The sequence below is a fragment of the Cyanistes caeruleus genome, chromosome 18, assembly GCF_971803275.1.
Source record: "Cyanistes caeruleus chromosome 18, bCyaCae1.hap1.1, whole genome shotgun sequence".
NCBI lineage: Eukaryota > Metazoa > Chordata > Aves > Passeriformes > Paridae > Cyanistes > Cyanistes caeruleus.
Window position 1 is genome coordinate 11004240 of NC_141718.1, and position 21782 is coordinate 11026021.

General features: G+C 38.5%; 2 protein-coding genes across 4 annotated transcripts in view; one reads left to right on the forward strand and one right to left on the reverse strand.

Moving 5' to 3' along the window:
* The window catches only part of RSPH14 (radial spoke head 14 homolog), a 75696-nt gene that overhangs the window by 25556 nt on the left and 28358 nt on the right, over window positions 1-21782 (reverse strand). The gene's annotated exons all lie outside the window — the stretch shown is intronic.
* The window catches only part of GNAZ (G protein subunit alpha z), a 49642-nt gene that overhangs the window by 5711 nt on the left and 22149 nt on the right, over window positions 1-21782 (forward strand). For both annotated transcript variants that reach the window (XM_023937671.2, XM_023937672.2), the window contains one exon: window positions 14838-16116. In XM_023937671.2, the coding sequence (XP_023793439.1) occupies window positions 15394-16116 (723 nt within the window). In that variant the 5' untranslated portion in view covers window positions 14838-15393. The remainder of the gene's footprint in view (window positions 1-14837; window positions 16117-21782) is intronic.

The following is a 21782-nucleotide window of genomic DNA, read 5'->3' on the forward strand; positions in this document are numbered from 1 at the left end:
CAGACATTTCAGAGACATGGTTTTAATCTCTTTTTCCATCCATCCATCTATGTCCATGAACAGGTAAATTTGCCTTAATTTGTAATTCTGTGACATTTATGTAGGTATTTAAAATTCTAAGGTTAGCCTACTTCAAATTTAAACAATTGTTCTATTATCATATTGTTTCTGTTCCCTGACTAGGTGTGCAGTAAGTCCTCTGATTATGTTTCATGCTGTGAATGCTCCCAAAAGCAAATCTGAACTTTGTCTCATAGCTGTGATTACACAGGTGTGTCAAGTTTGCTTTTTGCATGTGTGCTCACAAAAAGCAATGGAATACTGAACACTTTATGTATTTCTTTTAAGTTACAGGAACAAATTTTTGGCTACTAGGTCCAAGGGATCAACAATTATTTAAATGTGGCAAGGCTTGAGGCTGCTGTGCAGTTCAGTATTATATCAGAACAATATTATTTGCTCTCACAGGTCAGGTAAATATACAATGGTCTAAACAAATTAAAGTATCAGGTAGCATCAGGAAGAGGTAGGAACCAGTGACTTTTAACACTGCAGACTACAATTCTCCCTTTTTCCAGAGAGGTCTGATTTTACCCTGCAGTCCTGCATGGTGCAAATTCTATATAACAGAAGTGAAAACGTTGATAAAGTAGTAACAGTAATAACCTACCATATAGACAAAGAACAGAATTATTTGATCTCTTACAGTCCCATTCTCTGTCAGCGCACGCAGGTTATAAACTAAAATTAAATGTTTACAGAGGATATTACCCTGGTCTGTGACAAGAAAAACCTCTCTCTTTGCTGTATCCATGGCATAGCAATTCTCCTCTTTTCCCACTTCTGCAGTCAAGGAAACCAAGAACAGCCACTGATATTGTGGCCTCTTGGGATCATACCTGGAAACTGTTCTAATTCACACTGCAATTTAGGCAGCCCCAACCTGGCTCTACAATAAAGGCTGGATCATGAAAATTCCTTTCCCTTCAGACACTACTTGTGTTGAAGTTTCTCTGTATTTTTGATTATTTTATGTTGCTTTTCTAGTTGTGTCTTTTGATACTGGAAAGCAACGAACCCCAAGTAGAAAACACCAGAATATTCTAATTCAGAATTCACTTAGGTAGAATTGGTTTGGAAGAAATGGGTGATGCCCATTATAATAAAAGTGTGCTTTGAAGGGGAGATTGGGCACACAGGCATATGGAACTCTGGGAGTACCTTTAAATATTGTAGACTTTATTACCAAGTGATGGGAGAACTTCTCAGCGAGCAGCACTATTACAGTCTCTAGGTATTTTCATTCAGTATCTTATTTGTGGTGTTGGATACCAATGACAGGAGTCTGTAACTCATCAAAGCTAATCTATACAACTGTAGCTCTGGATTTTGGATACATTATGTTTTCATGATTAACCTGTCAAGAATTATTCATAGGCCTCATTGAAAGTTTACATAAACAAATCAATTCCAGAAAATAGTAAAGTGTTTGTTTTAAAGGAGACCAGATGGAATGCTGTCAATCTATGCAACACTGTTCTTACTCAGCTGTGAGATATGAAGTGCAAATGGAATTTCTTAGACATGGTGTTTATGATCTGTCTTTATCTATGTTGCAAAGATTTATAGTCAATGGAGGTATGTTAACAGTACATCAGTCTCATTATTTACTTGGTGTCTGCATCTCGTTGTCAGAATCATCAATTATAGATTCCATAATTTCTAAGTTGTAATTTAAAAGGATATATTTTTTCAGAGTTATCTAGTTAAAAAATACATAGTAAATACTATTTTTCACTACAGTATAAGGTAGCATCAGGAAGAGGTATTGGGATTGGCCAGAGGCAAGTGGTGATCAGCAGAATACAAGCAATAGAAAGTCAAGATTAAAAGATTTCAGAAAATAATACAGGTGTTCAAGAGGTCAAGGACTTGGCTCTTCCTTTTAACTTCTGCAAAAACCTTTAGAAATGTCACCCTTACCAATGAGGTCCCTCCTGCAAGCAACACAAAAAATGGGAAAGGTTAGTTAAAATTATTTTTGTGCAGAGCACTAGTTAACAATAGACATGAAATCTGAAACACAAAGCAAAATTGTACCTCATTTTTATGAAATGAAAAAAACCCAAAGAGTTCTCAGAATAGCCAAGGAGACACAAGCAGTGTAATGACAATGTACTGACTTGTTCAGTGCCACTCCTGTGTCTTACCTGCTTACGCAGGTCTTAAAAACCTGCTTACGGTTTTTAGTGGAGGTTTCCCTATTGCACCGAGCCTTCAGCCACCAAAGTGGTGACACAAACTGGGGTTTATTCCTCCTGAGCTATTTGGCACACAATATTCTTTGGGCTGAGGAGACTGCCAGTAGGTGTGTGTCAGTGCCATTGCATCCCAATGGGATTGCTGCCAGCTGGAAGAGGTTGAAACCAAATTGGAATTACTGTAAGGTGGGTTTGGGCTGGAAGCTAAGCCAGCAGTGAGCTCTGTATCTATTGCCTGCCTTGGTGCCTTGGCAGAGGTGGGGAAACATCTTATCAGGTGTTTTCCTGGAGTTGAAAATGCAGAAATTTTATGTGTCTTGTTTTCTGGAATGGCTGTAGCTTTTTGGGTAGATGATGGGTTGTTCTCTTAGTGCTAAGTTGCATCCTGAGGGGGGATTTTTCAGCCTTGCTGCAACAAAGATGCAAAATTTGTTTGGAACTTAGAGATGGCTTTAAAAGGCTGTAGCCCTTTCCATCTTTTCATAGTTAAAATACTGATTTCAAAATCTCAATTTAAAAGTCTTGAGGTATGCTGTAAATCAACCAAAATATAACGAAAGCTGTGCTTCTAGGCACAATTATCCTGGTAGTTATCGATCAAGGAACCAGTGGCAGGTTACTGAAAACTACCACTTTCACTGAAAGATCACTGAAAATCCAGACCTCACACCTCACCCCAGTCAGCCAAGTAATCTGAGTGCCCTCAGAGATGTCCTTGTAGTCCTTTAATGAAGTTCTCAAGATGAATTATTGTTCTGCTGTGCATTGTGGATATTTCCCTCCCACCCTCTCCCCTTGGTAAACCTGCTTTGTGAGTTTAAGGTAGATTTAGAATCCCTACAGCTGCAATAGTTTTTGCACTGTTTTGACCCAATGTGGCTTGCTGGGAAATTTGTGTCCAGCCCCTCTGCTGAAGGCTGGATGCACTGTTGGTAACCTCCACCATATGTGTTATTTTGTGTCCCAGATCTGTGCCTGTTTCACAGAGCTGTTTTTACAATGGTATCAACAGTAGATTTTTAGTGAGCAAAAAGAAATAAAATGGTGAGTCATCAGCTTTTTTCCTGCATATCTCATCTGTGTGAAATGCAGAATGCTAACTAGAATAGTTAGGAATCAGCAATAAAATTCCAGCTTTATGTGCCATCTTAATAGTAGGCTAGAGTGTTACCAGAAGTATTTTTTTCCTGGTAATATGAGAAATGAATAACTAAGGATTCACTGCTGAATAATGAATAAACGAAAGGCTCGATTAGCACCTTTCAGCTTTCAGATAATTTTAGTGCTGCAGCGTTTGAGTCAAGAAGAGGTGTCACTGAGAGTAAAAGGAACAGAAAAGCAACAACCTGACGTGCTGCTGTTAAAGCTGTGCTGTGAGGGTGCTGGTGTACATTGGGCTGGGCAGTGAGGCTCCCCCTTAAGCTGACAGGACAGCCTCATGCAGACAAAAACTGCAAAATTTGGGGGTTTTACTATTAACAGTAGCACTAGATCATGTGTGTAGTCTCATAAATCAACCCATCAGTTCTCAAAATAGGATTCAAGAGTCTGCTTCAAACAAAAGGAATGAAACTACCAGGGTCCCAAAATGGTGAGCTGCCCTCTATGTACCTTAAAGAGGAGGAGACAATTCCAGTTAGGGTATGATACAAAAGGGAAACTTTGCTGATCTCAGCAAAGGAGAATCTGTACAACAGGAGAGGGATGGATTATTTAGAGACAGAATTGAAGGGCTAAAGGGTAAGTAAATGTACAGGCATACTGACTGCATGACTAGGAAGTTTGCAGGACTACAGAGAATAAAAAAAATTGGAGGAAAATATCTGAATGATGAGAATGCCCTTATATGCAACACAACTTGGACAGCACACTCACAGGAGCAGTGATTACCCTCCTCTCCCACCCCCTCCACACACACATGTACAAACATAAAAGTACTGGTAGTGTTAACAGAACACCAAAAAATCATCAGTATGTGCAACAAAATTTGAAGCTACGCCTGCTAATATTACTAGTAGTAGTACAGTTACCAATGAAAAATAAAACATCAAGAAAAATTACTGGATTTTGGTTTATCCCTAGGAACAAAAATAAATCCATCTATCATTCATATGTTTCAGGTTCGGGGAAAAATAACTATTTACAAGCTTGCTTGAGGCTGCAAAATAACAACTTTGCCCAGTTAAATCTCAGTCATGGTACTCCTGTGTTAAAGTAAATACCCAGATTAAAAATCTACATCAGCTTCCTCAAAAGACAGACTTACATTAAGCAGCTTATTTTGTTGCCTATCCACTTAAAAAGTAATTAATATTAATCAATATACTATTACTAATGTTTTATATATATTTTTATAGACAAAAATCTATTCTTGGAATGATGTGGAAGCCATTTACAATTTTGACAGAACCAGGATTGCCCTATGTATATGTGAAACCATCCAAGCAAGTCTTGTCATAGCATGACTCAAAATGGATGTGGTCAAACCTGGCCTCTGCTCCTCTGACACTGATGAAACCTAGGAACAAACACAGGGAATACCAGCAGAAGCCAGGCTGGGAACATGTGCACAGAGCAAGAAATTAATGTTGAAACACAATGATACTGATCATGCTTCAGCATTTCCTAGAAATACAGTCATACTGAGATCATATAAAAGCAGGCAGCTGAAAGTTAAACTGTTTTCGTATCTATTCTTACAGAAGTTCTCAGTGTAGATATTCTGAAATATGGAGAGTATGAATAATGCACTAAATACTAAATTTTTATCAGTAAAAAAGTCTACATTGCTGGCACTTTGGTATCCTGCTTGCAGTGTTGCTAAATACATTGTGTTTATTTTCATCCTGTTCAAAACCAAATACAGGCCTATTTCAAAACCTACTGAAATCTACAAAACCACTACTTTTTATGTTAAATGGCTCACAGCCACAGCACTTCACAGGGTTTGGAATGGTTTTACTCTTATTTTCTCTTAATAAATACTGTCACTGTTTCTGATGAGGAAGAACTATCCTCACCCCAAAGTGTCACTTACCATAGGGTGCCATTTCACCACTGTTACTTAAGTTCCTCTATCTTGTTTTACATTCTCATTCAGTTCCACATAGAAATATTTTTCATCTCAGTAGAAAAAGCAAGGTTGAATAAGAGGAAAAACCTAACTTTATCTAAGGAAATTAAATTCTTCAGAGCACAAGTGGTGAAAAACACACTGACTTGCTAGAGATGTTTGCACTGCTGCTTTAGCTTCACTTTTTGCATAAATCAGGCCCTCAACCTCTCCAAATCTGCAGCCTGAATCTCCATCCATGACCAACTTGCTTATTAAAAGACTTTTTAAAAGAAGTCTGATGAAAGGAATTCAACCACGCTGGTGTCCTCTAACATTCATTGTATGTTCAGCATAATCTTATAATGGATTGAGAGTTAGGAGCCAGCAGGGAGTGACTCGGATCCCTCCGCCTGTGGTGGGTGTGTAACTGCAGCAACTGCAGCTGGGGTGTGAGGAGGGTGTGATCACCCCTCCAGAGGGAGGGAATTGAAAGGAGAGACTGAAGAGAAATCCTAGTAGCTGCTAAACCTCAAAAGGATGTTAGGTTCTTTCTGGCAGCAGCAATTAGTGGGTGGTGGGGTTTTGTGTTGGTGTTTTGTTTTGGTTTTGTTCAGGGGGAGGTGTCAGTGAAGGAAAAATGGGAGCTAAAGAAGTTGAGGCATCAGATACCAAGGTCTTTTTGCTTTACTGTGAGTGAAAAAGAACTTAGTTTCTATAGGTCTCTACAGAACTTTATCTAGATGGCAAAATGATGGCTTGGCTTGGCTTTTGAAACCAGGAGCTTATTAGCCATTGTACAATGTTGTACTTAAACATTTCTGGTTGCAGAGTTATTGTCTGTGAGGTAAAGTATATCTGTGTTTTGGAACTGGCACAAAGCAATTTCATATCAAAACCAGAACATGGGTAACTTCCTTCATATTCAACTTCAAAAAAAAGGGTCTTTTGAATTAGCGAGTAACTCCGACAGCAGCTCAGCTCTCTGAGATGTACCTGCCGAAGCTCTTGCAGGCAGCAGGAGTGTACGACTGTCAGAGCTTCTGAATTTCAAAAGAGAAGCAGAATGAGACCAGGCGTAGGCTGCAGCTGTAATCTGTGCTTGGTAGCATCCAAGTCCTCTCCCATGAGTCACACTTCTGAGAACACCGTGGATTCTCTTTAGCCTCTTGGGATTTATATTTTTTGGTCCTGGACTGCAGTCTAATACTTCTTCCACTTCTCATCTCCCTTCTGTGGATAAAATAATGTTTAATTCGAATTGTTAGGATGAAACCTAGAAAATCCACAGTTCTGATGTAGATACCTTCTGACATAGTTCATATGGTTAATTTTATGTGTGACCTAGGGCTGGAAAATACCCTAACTACCAAATTAATCCCTGGTGATAGCCCTGCCTTTTGTGCTGATATTGACACTCTCTTCCTTTCTTTCTCTTATTACATTAAGAACAGCATTTTAATCTATGATTCTGTCTTGTTGTGAGGTTAATTACCTGACAAAAGTGCTGAAGGTTTCTTGTCCTTTCCTAAATTAGACCATCACGAGAACTACTGGCTTTATTCCTTCTCTATACTGCTTCCTTCTCTTCCATTTTGACCAACTCTTCAATAGATTTTCTGCACCATGTTGCTCTTTCCTCTCATGCTTTCATTGAGCTGCTGCCTCTGAACTCCCTTCTATAATCCTTTTTTGACTTTTTCTCATGTTGGTAACTTGCTGCTCCTGCATACTCATTCAACCTATGTCTGTTTTTCTGTTTTTTCATTCACCAAGGTTCTTTTGATTTGTTCTCTGTGAAACATTACTCATTCTCTGTTGCTTAGTTCCCAGCTTTAACTATCACATTGCCAGTCCTCCCATGCTTTCACCCAGCCTTTCCATGAATTCAGTGGTTATTACTTCTACAGAAATGGTTCCTGTTTTTTTGCTCTTCTCCTTCCAAACCTTTTTGTTCTGCCTTTCCCTGTAAGGTATATTCTTGCCAACTTTCCAGTTCTGATCCACTCCCAACAATGTCCTTTCTTGAGAAAAACCATTCTGATGGAAGTCTGATGACCTAGGCAATTTCTTCCACCATGAACACCCTGGATTTATTCTCTCCTTTTTTTTTCCTCTCCTAGTGTAATTAAATTCCATATGTGCAGACCCATCTTTACAGATTCTGAGTCAATCCTTTCCCTCTGGTCTTTTTTTTCCTGTGTGCAGGTTTTTGCTGATCTTACGCCAGTATGATATAGTAAGATGTGCCCATCTGCTCTTCTCGCCTCATCTTTCCTTTCTCTATTGCTATCTCTTCTTTCTCTTCATCAAAACAGGATTTCCTGTATTTATATACCATTCAAATTACCCTAGAAATCTCACCTAGCTTCTGTGACGTTATTCTCTTGTTCCTTGCCTTAATCTTTACCTTTCCTCCAGTTCTTTCCCTTAAAACCAGCAGAACAATTGTGATGTATTTCTGTCTCCAAGATGCTTTCTTATGCATCACTACAGATAAAACTCATCTGTTGTTTCCAGGATTCCAATTTACTGGAGCATCTTCTCCTTTCCTCTTGCTTAGCTTTGAGTTTCAATCTTTGAATCTTCACTGGCTGCTTTTCTCTATTGCATTAAACAAACCTCCTGTCTTCAGAACACTTATCTGTACCCAGACTCTCATGTTCTCACTACAGAGATTCCCACAGCTCATACCTGTCACTAGAACAGCTAAAAGCAAGCACGATTTTGCTTTATTTTGCCACCTTTTATGCACAGGAAGAGAAACTTTTACAAGGCTATACTGTTCTGTTACAAATCCCTCTTAAAATTTCTTTTGCTGTAACTACCAAAATGCCCTTATCTTTCATAAGGTATTGTGTGCAATAAGGTTGAATGAATGATAGGAAATTTGCCATCACATTAATGAACAAATCTAATGTTTACTAGTGCTTTTTTTAATGTAATAAAATAATCTCCTAATCCCTGTAAGATTCATGAAACAGCAACCCTGTGGTAGTGAGTCTTAGCTCTTGAATCACCCACATAAGGTGATAAGGTTATGGTCCCACTAATGACAAAAGCCAAACAGCAACACCAATGAAGACATAACCTCCACTGCTGTCACCACCCAAGGTGCTTACAAAACACTGAGTGGCCGCTGCATTTTGTTTGCTGCTTTATTGCACACTTTTAAACAAGTCCGATGCTTGTATGTCCCTAAAGCAGATGCTGTGTGTGTTGTTTCTTCTCACCCTTGTCTAGCAGCCAGGATTTCCTGCACACCCACTGTTAGACCCACTGTAATATTCTTGTTCTTGTAATGCTTTTTTATGCCGGTCTAAAGGTCACCTCTAAAGCTGCTGTGGCAGACTGGGCTTAGTGAAACCGCTGTGAAGCACAGCAACTCTCTGTGCGCTCACTGACACTGCTCTGGATTTTTGGCCATGCAGCTCAGAACACAACTGTTGTATATCTGGCTCTATTCAAGAGTCAGCCAGTCTCTGGTTGTGTTGGTGCTTCTTCTCACTCTTTCACAGTAGCTTGTGGATGTTTCTAAAATAGGTCATAATTTAAATAACTGTCAAGTATTTTAGGTATTAATGCTTCACAGGATTTATGTTTCCAACTTCCTCTAGTAAGTGGGGTGTGCACAGTTAAAAGAAAAATAGCCAACAGGTTCTTGTTGAATGCTTGGTTTGTAAGAAATTCTGTTTTCACTATAAGTTCTTAGGTTTCCCTAAATCTTGGATGAAGCCTGTATGCTAAATTATGGCTGGGTGATAAAGTTAGCTAGTGGGTATCCCTAACCAGAATAATTTGTATTGTGGTACTGCTAAACTTTGTTGGATATTTTCCAAACAATAGACAAAGATGTTTAAGCTAATGAATATAATATCTCACTGCAGCAAATCTGTTTTACCCCATGTCAGGCACACTTAATAATATATGGATAGGTCTATGCCTACACAATAAGTAATTTTCTTTAGGTTCTCCATTATTTCCTTGCAAAACTTCTGCCACGTATCACAGAATGGTATCCCTAGGTGGCAATTCTATTAGTTGAGCTCAGATTTTATGCCACAAATCTGAGTATTTCTATAAAATCACAGTGGGAATCAGCAGATGAGAACCTAATGGAGCAACCAATTGCTTTTCCTGCAAGGGTGTTGAAAGCAGCTGGGGCTGGTAACAGGCAGTGCTGGTGACACTAAGGAGTTCATGGAACGGCACCAGTTCTGATTAGTGCCCTTCTCATCCTCTGACTTCAACTCACTTCTGAATTAAATTTTTTTAATCATTGGCCTTTTACCTTCCTTGACAACCTTCATTGTTAGAATCCCATCCTTACACAGCAGCTTCTGTTATTTGACGTTGTTTACTCTGGCCAAGGTCCCGTGCCAAGAATACTCATTTCTTGACTGACTTTCCTATTCCTCTCATATTGGTATCTTTTGCATGGACATTAATAATTTCTTGGCTTTATCTTGGGAAGTTGGTATAGAGGTTAAGCCCTATTTCTCAAATAGAGATCAAGATGGATCAAGTGAAAAAATACTATTTATTCAATATTTGAATATTTAGAGCACAGCTATCACTGAGGATGATTATACTTGAAAACTCAGTGTATTTCTTTGTCACAAACAGTGTCTCAAATTGGGCATCTAAGAAATAAATAAGCAAAATTATCTTTGAAATATGTGCTTAAGGGAGTTAATTGACATCACAAAGAACCCCATGATAAAAAGGGACAGAACTTGGTAATGTCCAAACACTCAGCTAATTAAATGACACTTCTTTCTTCACTCATCTGACAGAATATACATTTTAAATGCTGCAATAAATAAACCTCATATACAACAGCTTTCTCTGCTGTTTTCTTGTCCGACAATTACACCAGGCCCATCCTTTGTTTTGGGTGGGATTATAGTGCCTTAATTAAATAATTAAATGTTTTATCATAACTTGAACATACTTCCTTGTCTTTCAGGTTTCAATGATTGTATAAAGAGAATTTCAGTAATATCCATGGCCACAGCTTTAAAGTAACTTTCTTCTGCAATAAATGGACTTCAATTACCATACATAAAACAGTAAATTAATTTCTGTGAGGTTATTTCACCCTTGTATTTCTATAGCATGCATGTCTTTCCTGGATGCTTCCCAGATTCAAAAATCTGGACCTATTTTCCTAATTTTCCTATCTCTTGTGAGCCTCAGTTCCTTTTTCTCTCTGTCCCTCAAAAAAAGCCTGCATCAAGTAGAACACTTGATTTCTTCCTCAGTAAATGCCTTGGCTATGTCCTGATATATCACACTCCCTTGTGTCTTCTTCTCTTTCATTAATAGTATAAGAAATGATTGAAAGTTAAAACGTGCAGAAATAAGGTTTTGTTAAAGCACAGGAAATCTCAGTGGATGTGTTTAATCATTAGAAACTGATTACAGCAGCTTGGCTTACATTTGTAAGTCTTATATGAGTTCTGTGCAACTTCTTGCTAGATTTGCTTGAGTTTGCTTCCACATGGGTGTAAAAGCTTTTTACTGTGTGTGAGTGGGCTGGTGGTCGTGAAGCTAAATTATCAGAGGGATAACAGCTCTGTGCCTACAACTGCAGCTGAAATTCCTGCTGCTGGCAGCATGCACAGTCTCTGTGCTGTGACAGTCACAGCCACTGGTTTTGTTCTCGGCTTAGGAGTCACTGCCTTTCTACAAGATCGTGGGGGAAACATCTTTCCAGGCAGTTTCCATAATTCTGTGTTCCACGGTGATGTGTCAGTAGCTAATGAATCCAGAGACAATACTTGGCTCTTTCCTTATGGAAGTGTTTACAATTGAATTGTGGTGGTGTGTCATTCTCCTTCCCTATGCTTCTTCTCCCTCTGCTGCCATAACTGAGGAACATGCTGGGAAAAGGGATAAGTGTTTATATTACACACACATGGATCAGTTTGCACAAGCTAGGAGTGATGGATAAGGGCAAAGAGCGAGCCTAGATATGAAACCAACAATAATGACTGTTTTATTGGCTACAAATGGGTGGTCAGAACATGGCAGCCCTAAACAGCTGCTCAGCTTAATGGGCTTCAACATTTTGACATAGTAACCAGTGCAGAATTTTATTCAGGTGTCCTTCCCACTCCAGGAATTGCTAGCATTCCTCTTTTGATAATGGAAATAGATTACTGTTAGGTCAGGATTTGGGGCACGTTAATCTTATCTTGTGGGAAAAGCTACCAATCCTAGTCATAACAAAATAGTCCATCTGTATCATCAGATTTTAAAAAAAACATGTTTTCTTAACATTTTGAGCCTTCTGTTGTCAGGAGAAGGCAAATATGTTAGTTAAGTCACACAGATACAGTATAATCTGGTCATCTGAATAATAAGATTTTTTTAAACAAACTTTAGACAGGCGTGCAAGTGGAAGGAAGCAATAGCGCTTTCCACTAGAGCGACTGAAAATACACTTACCTAATTAGAAACTTATAGCCATAAAACACTTATCTGCTTAATATAAAATCTGATTTCAAAACCCCAACAAAATCTAGACTGACTTTTCTGAGTGCATTCCAAGAAAAAGTAAACCTGGTAAGAGGAAGTTCATCTGTATGTAGCCAGGGCAGTAAACTGCAGTAATGTAATAGTTTGTGAAGTTTCCTGAGTTTTAAAAAGTAATGACTGTGAACATGAGAGATTTTTTTCACTGTTTATGGCAATACTTAAATAAACCAAACTTTCTTACTGTAATGCCTATTTGAAAACAGTATTTACTAGTCTGCTTACAAAGCAGTAATATAATCAGCTCCTTGTGTTACCACTTGAAATAGTGATATCCAATATCATTTCAATGTGCACAATAGGAATGACTAGAAGTCAGAAAAGGAAAAAAAAGAAATTCAAGAGTGTAAAACCAAAGTGCATTTACATGCTCCTGGTCTTTCCTACAATAAGGACATCCTACTTTACCCTTTTTTTGGTGTTAAGCATATTAATGAACAGCAAACAAAATAGTTGATAGGTAAAACACTGTGGAACATGAATGAAGCATCTAAATGTGTTGTGGAAATATGCAATAGGAAATACCCTACAGAATATATGAGCTAAATGAGAAGAAAAAAATTATTCTTGAGAGTCTTTTTCCCAAATAATTTTTCATACGTGTTTGAGGCAAATAACATGAAGTTTAAAAAAGATCTTCTTGTCTTATATAGTCAAAAAATCTCCAGATTTATCCTAAGCACTGCTGCCTTTTGGCATGAATATGTGCCCTCTTGCTGCTCGTTGCTAGCAAGCCTCTTTTGTTCAGGATGGATCTACAATAGAGAGGGGAAGTCTCATATGTGTTTCTTGCAAAATTCTTCATCTGTAATCACTGTGATACATAGAAAATGTCATGAAGAATTCAGCAAGTGGTTTTGTCATGAATGACAATGAGGCCTGTAATGATGAGGACTTAAAGGAGAACCAGTTTGAAATGTCCTGAACATGTCAGAGTAAGTGTGATTAATGGAAACAACCCTGATTTTTATATAAGTAAAACAAGAATCTGGCCTGATATCTAAGACAGGAATTTCATTCTCTCTGCATGGCTAGAAACCAGCTTCCTCAACTCTAATTTTTCATTTTCTGTGATTATTGGAAAAAGTGAATTATTTGAAGAAAGTGTAACTCCTCACTTGGGAGGGTTTTCCTTTCCACATCTTCAGAGTAAGTAAAGTTGTGCTAATTACCATTCTATTAATGTGTACATTATTCTTTTAATTTCTCACTAATTAATCTGTCCTTTATGTGTTCATGTCCTGTCATACAAGAGAAGTAAGATAAATATAGCTGATATTAAGACTCTCTTGTAGAATTTTAGACCAGGTAAGAGCAACACATGGTGCATCTGGGGCAAAGGATTTGAATGTCTTGACATTTAAGATACCCAAAATGCTTAAATTGCCAGTCTGTTCAAGCACTGTGGTCCCTACAGGCAAAGACAAGAGACAAGCACTTCAAACTGCTAAGGAGAGGTGGCTCCTTGTACTGACTGGATAGTTTAGAACAACTCAGAGTAAGATTAGTTTAGAATATAATCCTAGCCATAATCTATAATCGTATTTTAATAACCATTAGAATATGGTCAGTTAGAAAGTTAAGTACATGAGTTTACAAGTAGTTATAGTTCTTTTCTCACAAAAGCTTGAGGCTCAACATCTGGCTTGGAACATTCTATCTCTTGCCTGGTGTGGAATCATTCTCTTTAATAAGTATTTTAATATATTGTCACATTTATATTTAAATTTTGGTGACTTCAAGAAGAAAAACTTCTAAAGGCTTGTAGGGCAATTTTGAAAATGGTGTTGAGACTTAGTTTTATTAAAATGTAGTAGAAAGTTTGCTTTAGTAGACTCTGCAAGTGCCCTGTACTTTGGTTTGCAAATACACTCACTGAGCAGCCTCTAGGCACAAGTAACCAGGCAGCAGGAGAGGTGCCAAGGTGTGCTGGGGCAGCACTTGGGGAGGAAGCTGTGACATCTGTGATTCCGCTGCCCACTGTGCTCAGAGCTTAGTGGGAGCAGCAAGCCCTTCCTAGAAGAGAGGCAAATGATCACCAATCAGCTGTTAGTAATGTGTTTTCCCTCTGTGAGAGTAACTGCTTCCTGCTGTTGCCTTCTGCAGAGTTCCAACTAGTAGGCTTAAATTCTAATCTGGGAAAGAATAATTGCTCTAACAGTCACTGAAAAGCTCTCTGCCCTCGCTTAGGATGGTGTTTCCTGTGCCTCTTGTATGAAAAATTCACTTTGTAGTCAGTGTTCCCTTTTACTGTAGCTCAGAATTTCCTGTGTTGAAATGGAAAGAGAGGAGGCTCAATAACACTTAGCTTGGCTATGGAAAGAAGCTTACAAAGTTTGCATCCCCTTATTGGTTAAACAAGATGCAGGTACTGTATTTGACAATACTGTTCTCCAAGGGGAAAGAAGAGAGCTGTTACAAAAATCAGCAACTCTTCCTTTCTCAAATTCATGAAACTAAGTTAATCAGCATCTTTTACTTCCTAATTTAGTTATTTAAATGTTCAGTGGAGATAGATAAGATGAAAGAAAACTCAGGAGGACATCTGTCTGAGTACAAGATACTGATATAAATAGAGAAGCTGGGAAAAGTAGTTGTGAGTCTTTCATTTTCTACTTCAGACAAACCATTCGGAACAGAACTGTGCAGGAGGAGCACTGCCATAAGCTCTTGCTGAGGGAGAAATTGGGGCAGAGCTCAGCACTGTTTGTTTTCATGTAGGTTTAGATAATAAAACACAGAAGGCTGAAAGGGAGATTTGATTTACTATTGTTCAGGAACCACATTTTCTTAGTTTGTGAGCTTCAGCTGTCCCTATGCTTTTACTATAATTTAAATATTTGCTTTTCTTTACATATTTTTCCATCTGTTTTTAACATTTGGCATAATAAAAGGTTTAAAAGTCTAGAAGAGGAGGAAAAAGTGAGTGGCTTGCTGCAAGGAAGCAGAGTCTCTCATTCATTTCTTTTCCCATTGTTTGGCAGGTGGAAAGCACAGATTTACAGAGCTGAACTGGATCAGCTGAAGAAGTGGGGGAAGAGAAACAAAACAAGCACGGTACCAGTGAAAAGAGCTTCAGCTTTATCTTGCAGCATCACCACAGCAACCAGAGAACACAATCAGAAGAAAAGACTAGAGCAGAGAAGGCGAAAGTGCGGCTTCTTACCTTTGGACAGAAGGCAGCAAAATCATTATGCAGAACAGAAATGGGTATTTGATGGTTCTAGACAAACTGTGGCAAAGGGAAGCGTCCTGTCATTAACAGGAATGTGCCACATTTTATGCACTGGAAAGGGGAGTGCCATGAGATCTACTGAAGAGACTATTTCAGTGGCTGCACACCTACATGTGTTTGCACCCCTGCCGGGACTCAACTAGGTGGCTGTAGGCATCGGGGATCATCAGGTATTGGATAGGGACCTTTTTTCCTTTCGGGGTGTACCTGGCACATGAACTAAAAAGCACCGCAGATCTTTTTGTGAGACGCCAACAGAGTGAGCCAGTCTGCACCCGTTCCCTTCTGTACCTGCCTGCTGTACCATGGGATGTCGGCAAAGCTCTGAGGAGAAAGAGGCAGCGCGGCGGTCCCGAAGGATTGACCGCCACCTGCGCTCTGAAAGTCAGCGACAACGAAGAGAGATAAAACTCCTCCTCCTGGGCACCAGCAACTCTGGGAAGAGTACTATTGTAAAGCAGATGAAAATCATTCACAGTGGTGGCTTTAACTTGGAGGCCTGTAAGGAATACAAACCTCTGATTATCTATAATGCAATTGACTCTCTCACACGTATCATTCGGGCTCTGGCCACCCTTAAGATAGAATTTCACAACCCTGACAGAGCATACGATGCAGTGCAGCTTTTTGCCCTGACAGGCCCAGCTGAGAGCAAAGGGGAGATTACCCCAGAGCTGCTGGGGGTGATGAAGAGGCTGTGGGCAGACCCCGGCGTGCAGGAGTGCTTTTGCCGCTCCAACGAGTACCACCTGGAGGATAACGCTGCGTACTACCTGAACGACCTGGAACGGATCGCAGCTCTGGACTACATCCCCACGGTGGAAGATATTCTGCGGTCTCGGGACATGACCACAGGGATTGTAGAAAATAAGTTCACCTTCAAAGAGCTGACTTTCAAAATGGTGGATGTGGGTGGACAGAGATCTGAACGCAAAAAGTGGATCCACTGTTTCGAGGGGGTTACAGCAATAATTTTCTGTGTGGAGCTGAGTGGGTATGACTTGAAGCTGTATGAAGATAACCAAACAGTAAGTGCACCTTCTGCTCCTGGTTCTCTTTCTTTTCCTTTCTCTTTCACCAGTATTTGGTCTTTTATCTCTCCCTCCTTCCCTCCCTCCCAAGGCAGTAATCCCCAATCTTTAGGAAAACCCAGCAGTTATGGTTCCTTTATATGGATAGTTTTCCCCACTGGACAGAGTTACTTATTTAATATTACTTTTGGGAAATGGAGATGCTCTTCACATGACAGCCGATTTATTATTTTTTGGCGCCTTTTAGATAATTGTTTACATAGTTAACTGTTGCTTCAATCTCCACTTAAAAATGTAGGCAGTAGTGACATCCTGGTGTACAGGGATGGTTCATTTGGACACCACAAAGGTCCTGGGAAATGTTGAAGTTAAAATAATAATAATAAGTAACAGTTTTCTCCCCCCTGGATTTTTAAAGAATTTTCAATATGAATTTGGGATGAAATTAATTTTTAAAAATAATTAAACATGTTTTTAAATTAGTATGACATTTTTATATTTAAAATTTTCTTTGACTGTTTTTGGTTAAATGGCCGATTTGCCTTGCCCAAAGAACAGCCATTCCCATTTTATAGTTTTGAATGTTGTTAGCTTCTGGTTTTCACAGCATGCAAATACAGTAGCTATGGGAAATATATGAATGCTTACAGATACACAAATATATATTTGCTATGACTTTCAAATTGCCTGAATTAAGCTTCACAGGGGTTTTATTTGAAATTATTTTTTTTTTGACAGCCTTGTAAAACATGCTGTTTAAGAGAAGGGAGTTTGTGGGTAGGAACACATGATGTCCCCCTTTTCTGTTGCTATAGCTTATCACATATATAATATTTCCCTATTCTTATCTTCTCTAGTGATTCTGCAGTTTATAAACAGCACTTCTATTTTCTTTGTCCTATTCTGATGAGCCATTCCACTGTTCTGTGCTTGGACTTACCCTTCATTATCTGGAGATTCTTATCTTGGCATTAGTGCCTTCCTATTGTAACAGACTTCTGTATCTGCTTTTTGTTTAGTAACCTCCTCTTGACATGTGAGAAGAATTGCCACTAATTCTTTCTTCTCACTTTCAGGCATATTAGGAAAAGTATTTTGCATCTACACCCTGACTAGGAGTTTCTTGCAATTCTTTTGACTTTTCCTGCCTTACTGTTCAGATTTCAAAATCAAAAAGAACTACCTGAAAGAGAAAAAAGAATCAATATACTCTGAAAAATCCCTACAAGCATTGGTCCATACAGGACCAACAACAGTATATACATTGGTACATTACTAGAACTGCAATACTGAGACTGCCACTCATGAGAAAAGCCCTACAAATTATAGAGTTGCAGAGTGTAAACTGCTTCCTGGTGTAGTATCTGTGGTGAAGAGAACTGCTAAATAAAACTAGCCTACTGCCAAACATAACTTACTGCTTGAGAGAGCATGTAAGAATCTGGCTGATTTATAAACTGTGAAAGTTGAGCAAATGATCTGTATGAATATGAAAACTTCTGTGATCTTGTTGACAGAAGTGGAGAAATGCTATGCATGAACTCTGTCTTTATTGAAGATGCGTTAAAGTAATGATTGACAGATATGGTAAAAAATGAGGGGAAAACCAGTTCTGCACGCTGTGGGTTCTGATTATAGCTGAGTCGTGAAGTCTGCTGAGGGTGAGATTGTTGTAGTGACACCAGTGAGCAGAAGGGAGAACAAAAATAATGCCCAAACGATCAGCTGCCTGGACAACTTTTCCTTTGTGTGTAATTTTAAGTGACTAAGTTAAATTTATTCTGCCTGAAAACAAATGACAGAAGGGGAAGGCTGACTTTTGCAAGGGCTTTTGTCTTTTCCTGCTATGCTTTATTCTGGGTAACATCAGTTGTAGGAATAAAATCACCTGAGCTGACAGTTTGTAGACCTGAACAAACCAATATTTTTGCTTGTCTGTTGAACATTTGTGATATTTAGCTGTTCACTAAAGAGAAAGATAAATGAATAATTACGGTTCATTTTTTCCCACCATCTTGTGTGCTCTGTCACTCTGTAACAATATTTTTCCTGCTTATCTAGGGTTATCTGGAAATGTGATCTGTGTCTGGTTTCATTTCTACAATGTCTTGGGAGGTTTTTTCCCTGCTTAATGTAATAAATATAGCTTTAGCATTCCATGCACCATAGCTAGTTAGCATGACTCAACCACGTAACAGCTGCCTCTTCCCTTGACATGGCTGCAAAATTGTAAAATACCTTTGGATTGCTATTGATTTATTGGATGATTATTATTCCTGAGCAGCACTCTGAGAAGGTTGCCTTAAGTTTTTATATCCCATGCTGATTTCTTCTCTATTATGTCAAATAAATTACTTGTTTTGTTTTTCATGGTCCTTAGAAGCTGATTGACCCATTTGATCTTTTATTACATATTAAGATGCCATCTCTGGCTTTTGATAATGTTACATTATCAAGTAATCTTTTTTTTTTTGCCTTCTTGCATGTTCCATGCTGCATTTTGAAGGCACTACTTGTTAATATCTAAGAGTCTCATCTTTATTTCAATTTCTCTTTAAATAAATGTGTGCTAGAGAATGTTAAATTGTACTCTCACAAGTCAGTGCTGCTGCCTGTCCCCATGAAAAGGAATTCCTGCAATTTCTTTGTGAGTGTCCCCATCTGTCCTGCTATACATTCTCTCAGGATGGTTTTCTTCCACAGCCTGTAGCTGCAACAGGGTTTGAGACTATGAGAAACACTTCAAAGATGCAATAATAAAATACATAATGAACTGAATTAACCATGAGTGTATGCCTGAGAGTTCCTGAGGTCAGTAGTCACAAGAGATTCACATGGTGCAGGAGATACCAAGTAAAGGTTGTGCAGGTCTAAAAATGACACTGGTTGAGTAATTTTATAAATATGGATGTTAACAAGTAATTTTTATTCCCTTTCTTACAGCTACTGCAAATGAATATAAAAATTAAATTTTAGGCTTTTTGAGGCTATTAGTATCTTGTGAAAAGGAAGATGCAGATGAAAAAGTCAAAACACTGCAGCAAACAGTTCAGGCTGGAGTAGGCCTCATGCAACACTAATTGCTGGCCCCATAACGGAACCTCTGAATTATCTAATAATAACTGGAAAGCCTTCTGTCAAATGTTAATTGTATGAATTTTGAACAGAAATCCAGTTTCTGCCAGGATTTTTTTTTTTCAAGTAAACAACATTGATAACTTTTTTTTCTTCCTTTTTTTTTTCCCCCTGTGCCAAATACTTGAGGGGCTTATTTGCCTTTCCTGACAATTCAGCTTTTTGAGTAATTCAGGGTATTAAAAATCCTTTCTGGCATGCAGCTCTTTTCCTGCAATGCTAATACTAACAGTCAGGACAGAGGGGAAATTGGGATCTGTGTACCCATAGCCCTCCTAGCACCTGTTATTATCAGTGGTAAAACATCATGTCAGGAAACGTTTTTCTGACAAACTAAGTCACTTGGGAATCCTAGAAGAAGATTGACCTAAACTGTTCCATTTTTTCATGAAGCTTTTCCATTTCAAGACTTTTCATAGTGAAATTTGTGTGGGAGCAAAGCCTAGATGACTTCAGCACTCATGTGTGTAATCCTTCAGCACTCCAAATGAAATTCTAGCCTTTTTGCACTTAACAAAGTAAAATATATAGTCCCTTACCAAAGTTTAACTTTATGTAGTAATACATCACAATTCCAGCCTCAAGACTTGTATCCAAGCATGTACCTTTTAAATATGTAAACAGTAGAAAAATAATGAACAGACATAACAGGAAATGATTGATCAACGGCCAATTTGCAGGTTTTTTACTAGATATTCTTTCAAGTCCGAAGATTTATTTTTGTTTACATTGTTCATTATTACTCCATGCTTCTTATGTGAATATTCTCACACAGAACATGTGGGACAGAAATTTTTCGTATTTTTGATTTGTTGCCATACCCTGAACTTAACATTCTATGTAACTGCAGATACTGACAGTAAATTTATTATTTATTATTTATTATTTATGGGCAAATAATTCTGTCCGTATGTCCACTAAATTATTTCCTCTAATTGGTAAAAAAAGAAGTAATAAATATGAAAATGTGCCACACTATTCAATACAAAAAATAGACTCATTTAATGCCATCATATGATTGCAGGAAGATGCCAGTATCAGACTGTAAAAGCCTGGCAAGCTTTGCTGTGAGGCTTATCTATTTCATGTCAATAGACTAATCCCTAAGACAACCCTGTATTTAAACCTACAGATAAATAAGTATTTTTGTCACTGTAGAGCAGTAGGCTTAGTTAGAAGAAATTCACAGAGACAAAACCAGAAAGACTTTTATCTGTTTTGGAAAACCATGGCATGGAAATAATGGACCTACTGGGTAGTATTTGTCTGCTTTGGTATCCAGGGCTGGTTGTCAGACTCACATCTGAATTAAATGACTGAATTTCCTGACGTATTTAGGTAACAGCAGGCAATGGCTCAACCCCCCCATGACAAATGCCTGAGAGATGATGTAACTCTCTGGTTTTGGTCTCTGTGACTGGCTAGATTCAAAACTCCTAGACTAGGTAAGGTGTTTTGCTGTGATTTTTAAATTAATTCCAAGCATTAAAGCACTAAGGTATATAAAACATCAGGAGTGGCAGAATGCTCCTAACTATCCTATGAATTTCAGGCTCAGAATAGTTCTTAGGTGGAAAGACATGGGTACTGACAAATGAATAAACAGAAGTTAAAATCTCAGTGATCCAGTAACACTGCTGCTCTTCAAACTGTGAAAGAAGAAAAAGACCCCAAGCAAAACCCAGCTGAATTCCAGGAATGCCTATCAGTACAGAGGCAGCAAAGCTTGCTCTGGAAGTGCAGTGTTAAAGCAGCCACCAGTGTCGTACACATGAGCACGAGGCACCTGTCAAGCACTGGGAGAGCTGAAATGAGTCAGAAAGTCACTGCCAGGCAGAGGAGCTGATCATATACACTACATCATATCAATTGGATAAAGATTCATTTTGTGAAGGAAAGGAACTGAATGTCTCTGCCTCTCTCAATGGGGTTGGAAAGCCATGAACATCTTCCCAAATATATTGTCATAGGAAAGATGCAAGTGAAATTGGAGAACTGGTTATAGCAAGCAAGGAGTTAGAAGAGGAATACACCACAGCAATACAAGGTTCTTCGACAGCATATTGTCATCTCTATGTGCAACTCTCTAGATTACTCCATTGCACATAATTTAATTAGAAGTAAATTGTAAATTTGTCCTTGAAGAATGTCCCTTGAACCTGTGAGGCACACGTGACAAGCCTGGCCTAGCCTTATGGAAAACATGCTTCTTGGACATGTAGAGGTTTAATCTTCAGAAGTTAATTAGACTCTCTGAAACTTAATGCATATGAAGTAGAGTGGTATAGTTCAGGCAATCAGTTTTACCTTTTTGTGACAAAAATATGTAACCTTTAATGCAAACTTTACAATCAACTGAGCAACTTTGAAAAGGCATATGAGAAACATTGATGATACAGATGTAGCTTGGAAATTCACTTGACTGCATTATAAGGGGTCATGATCCCCCTGAAGCCAAATGCCACAAAAAGAATAATGTGGTTTGAGTTTAGAAACTTAGTCTAGTGGGCAGAGAAGTGTTGTTATCA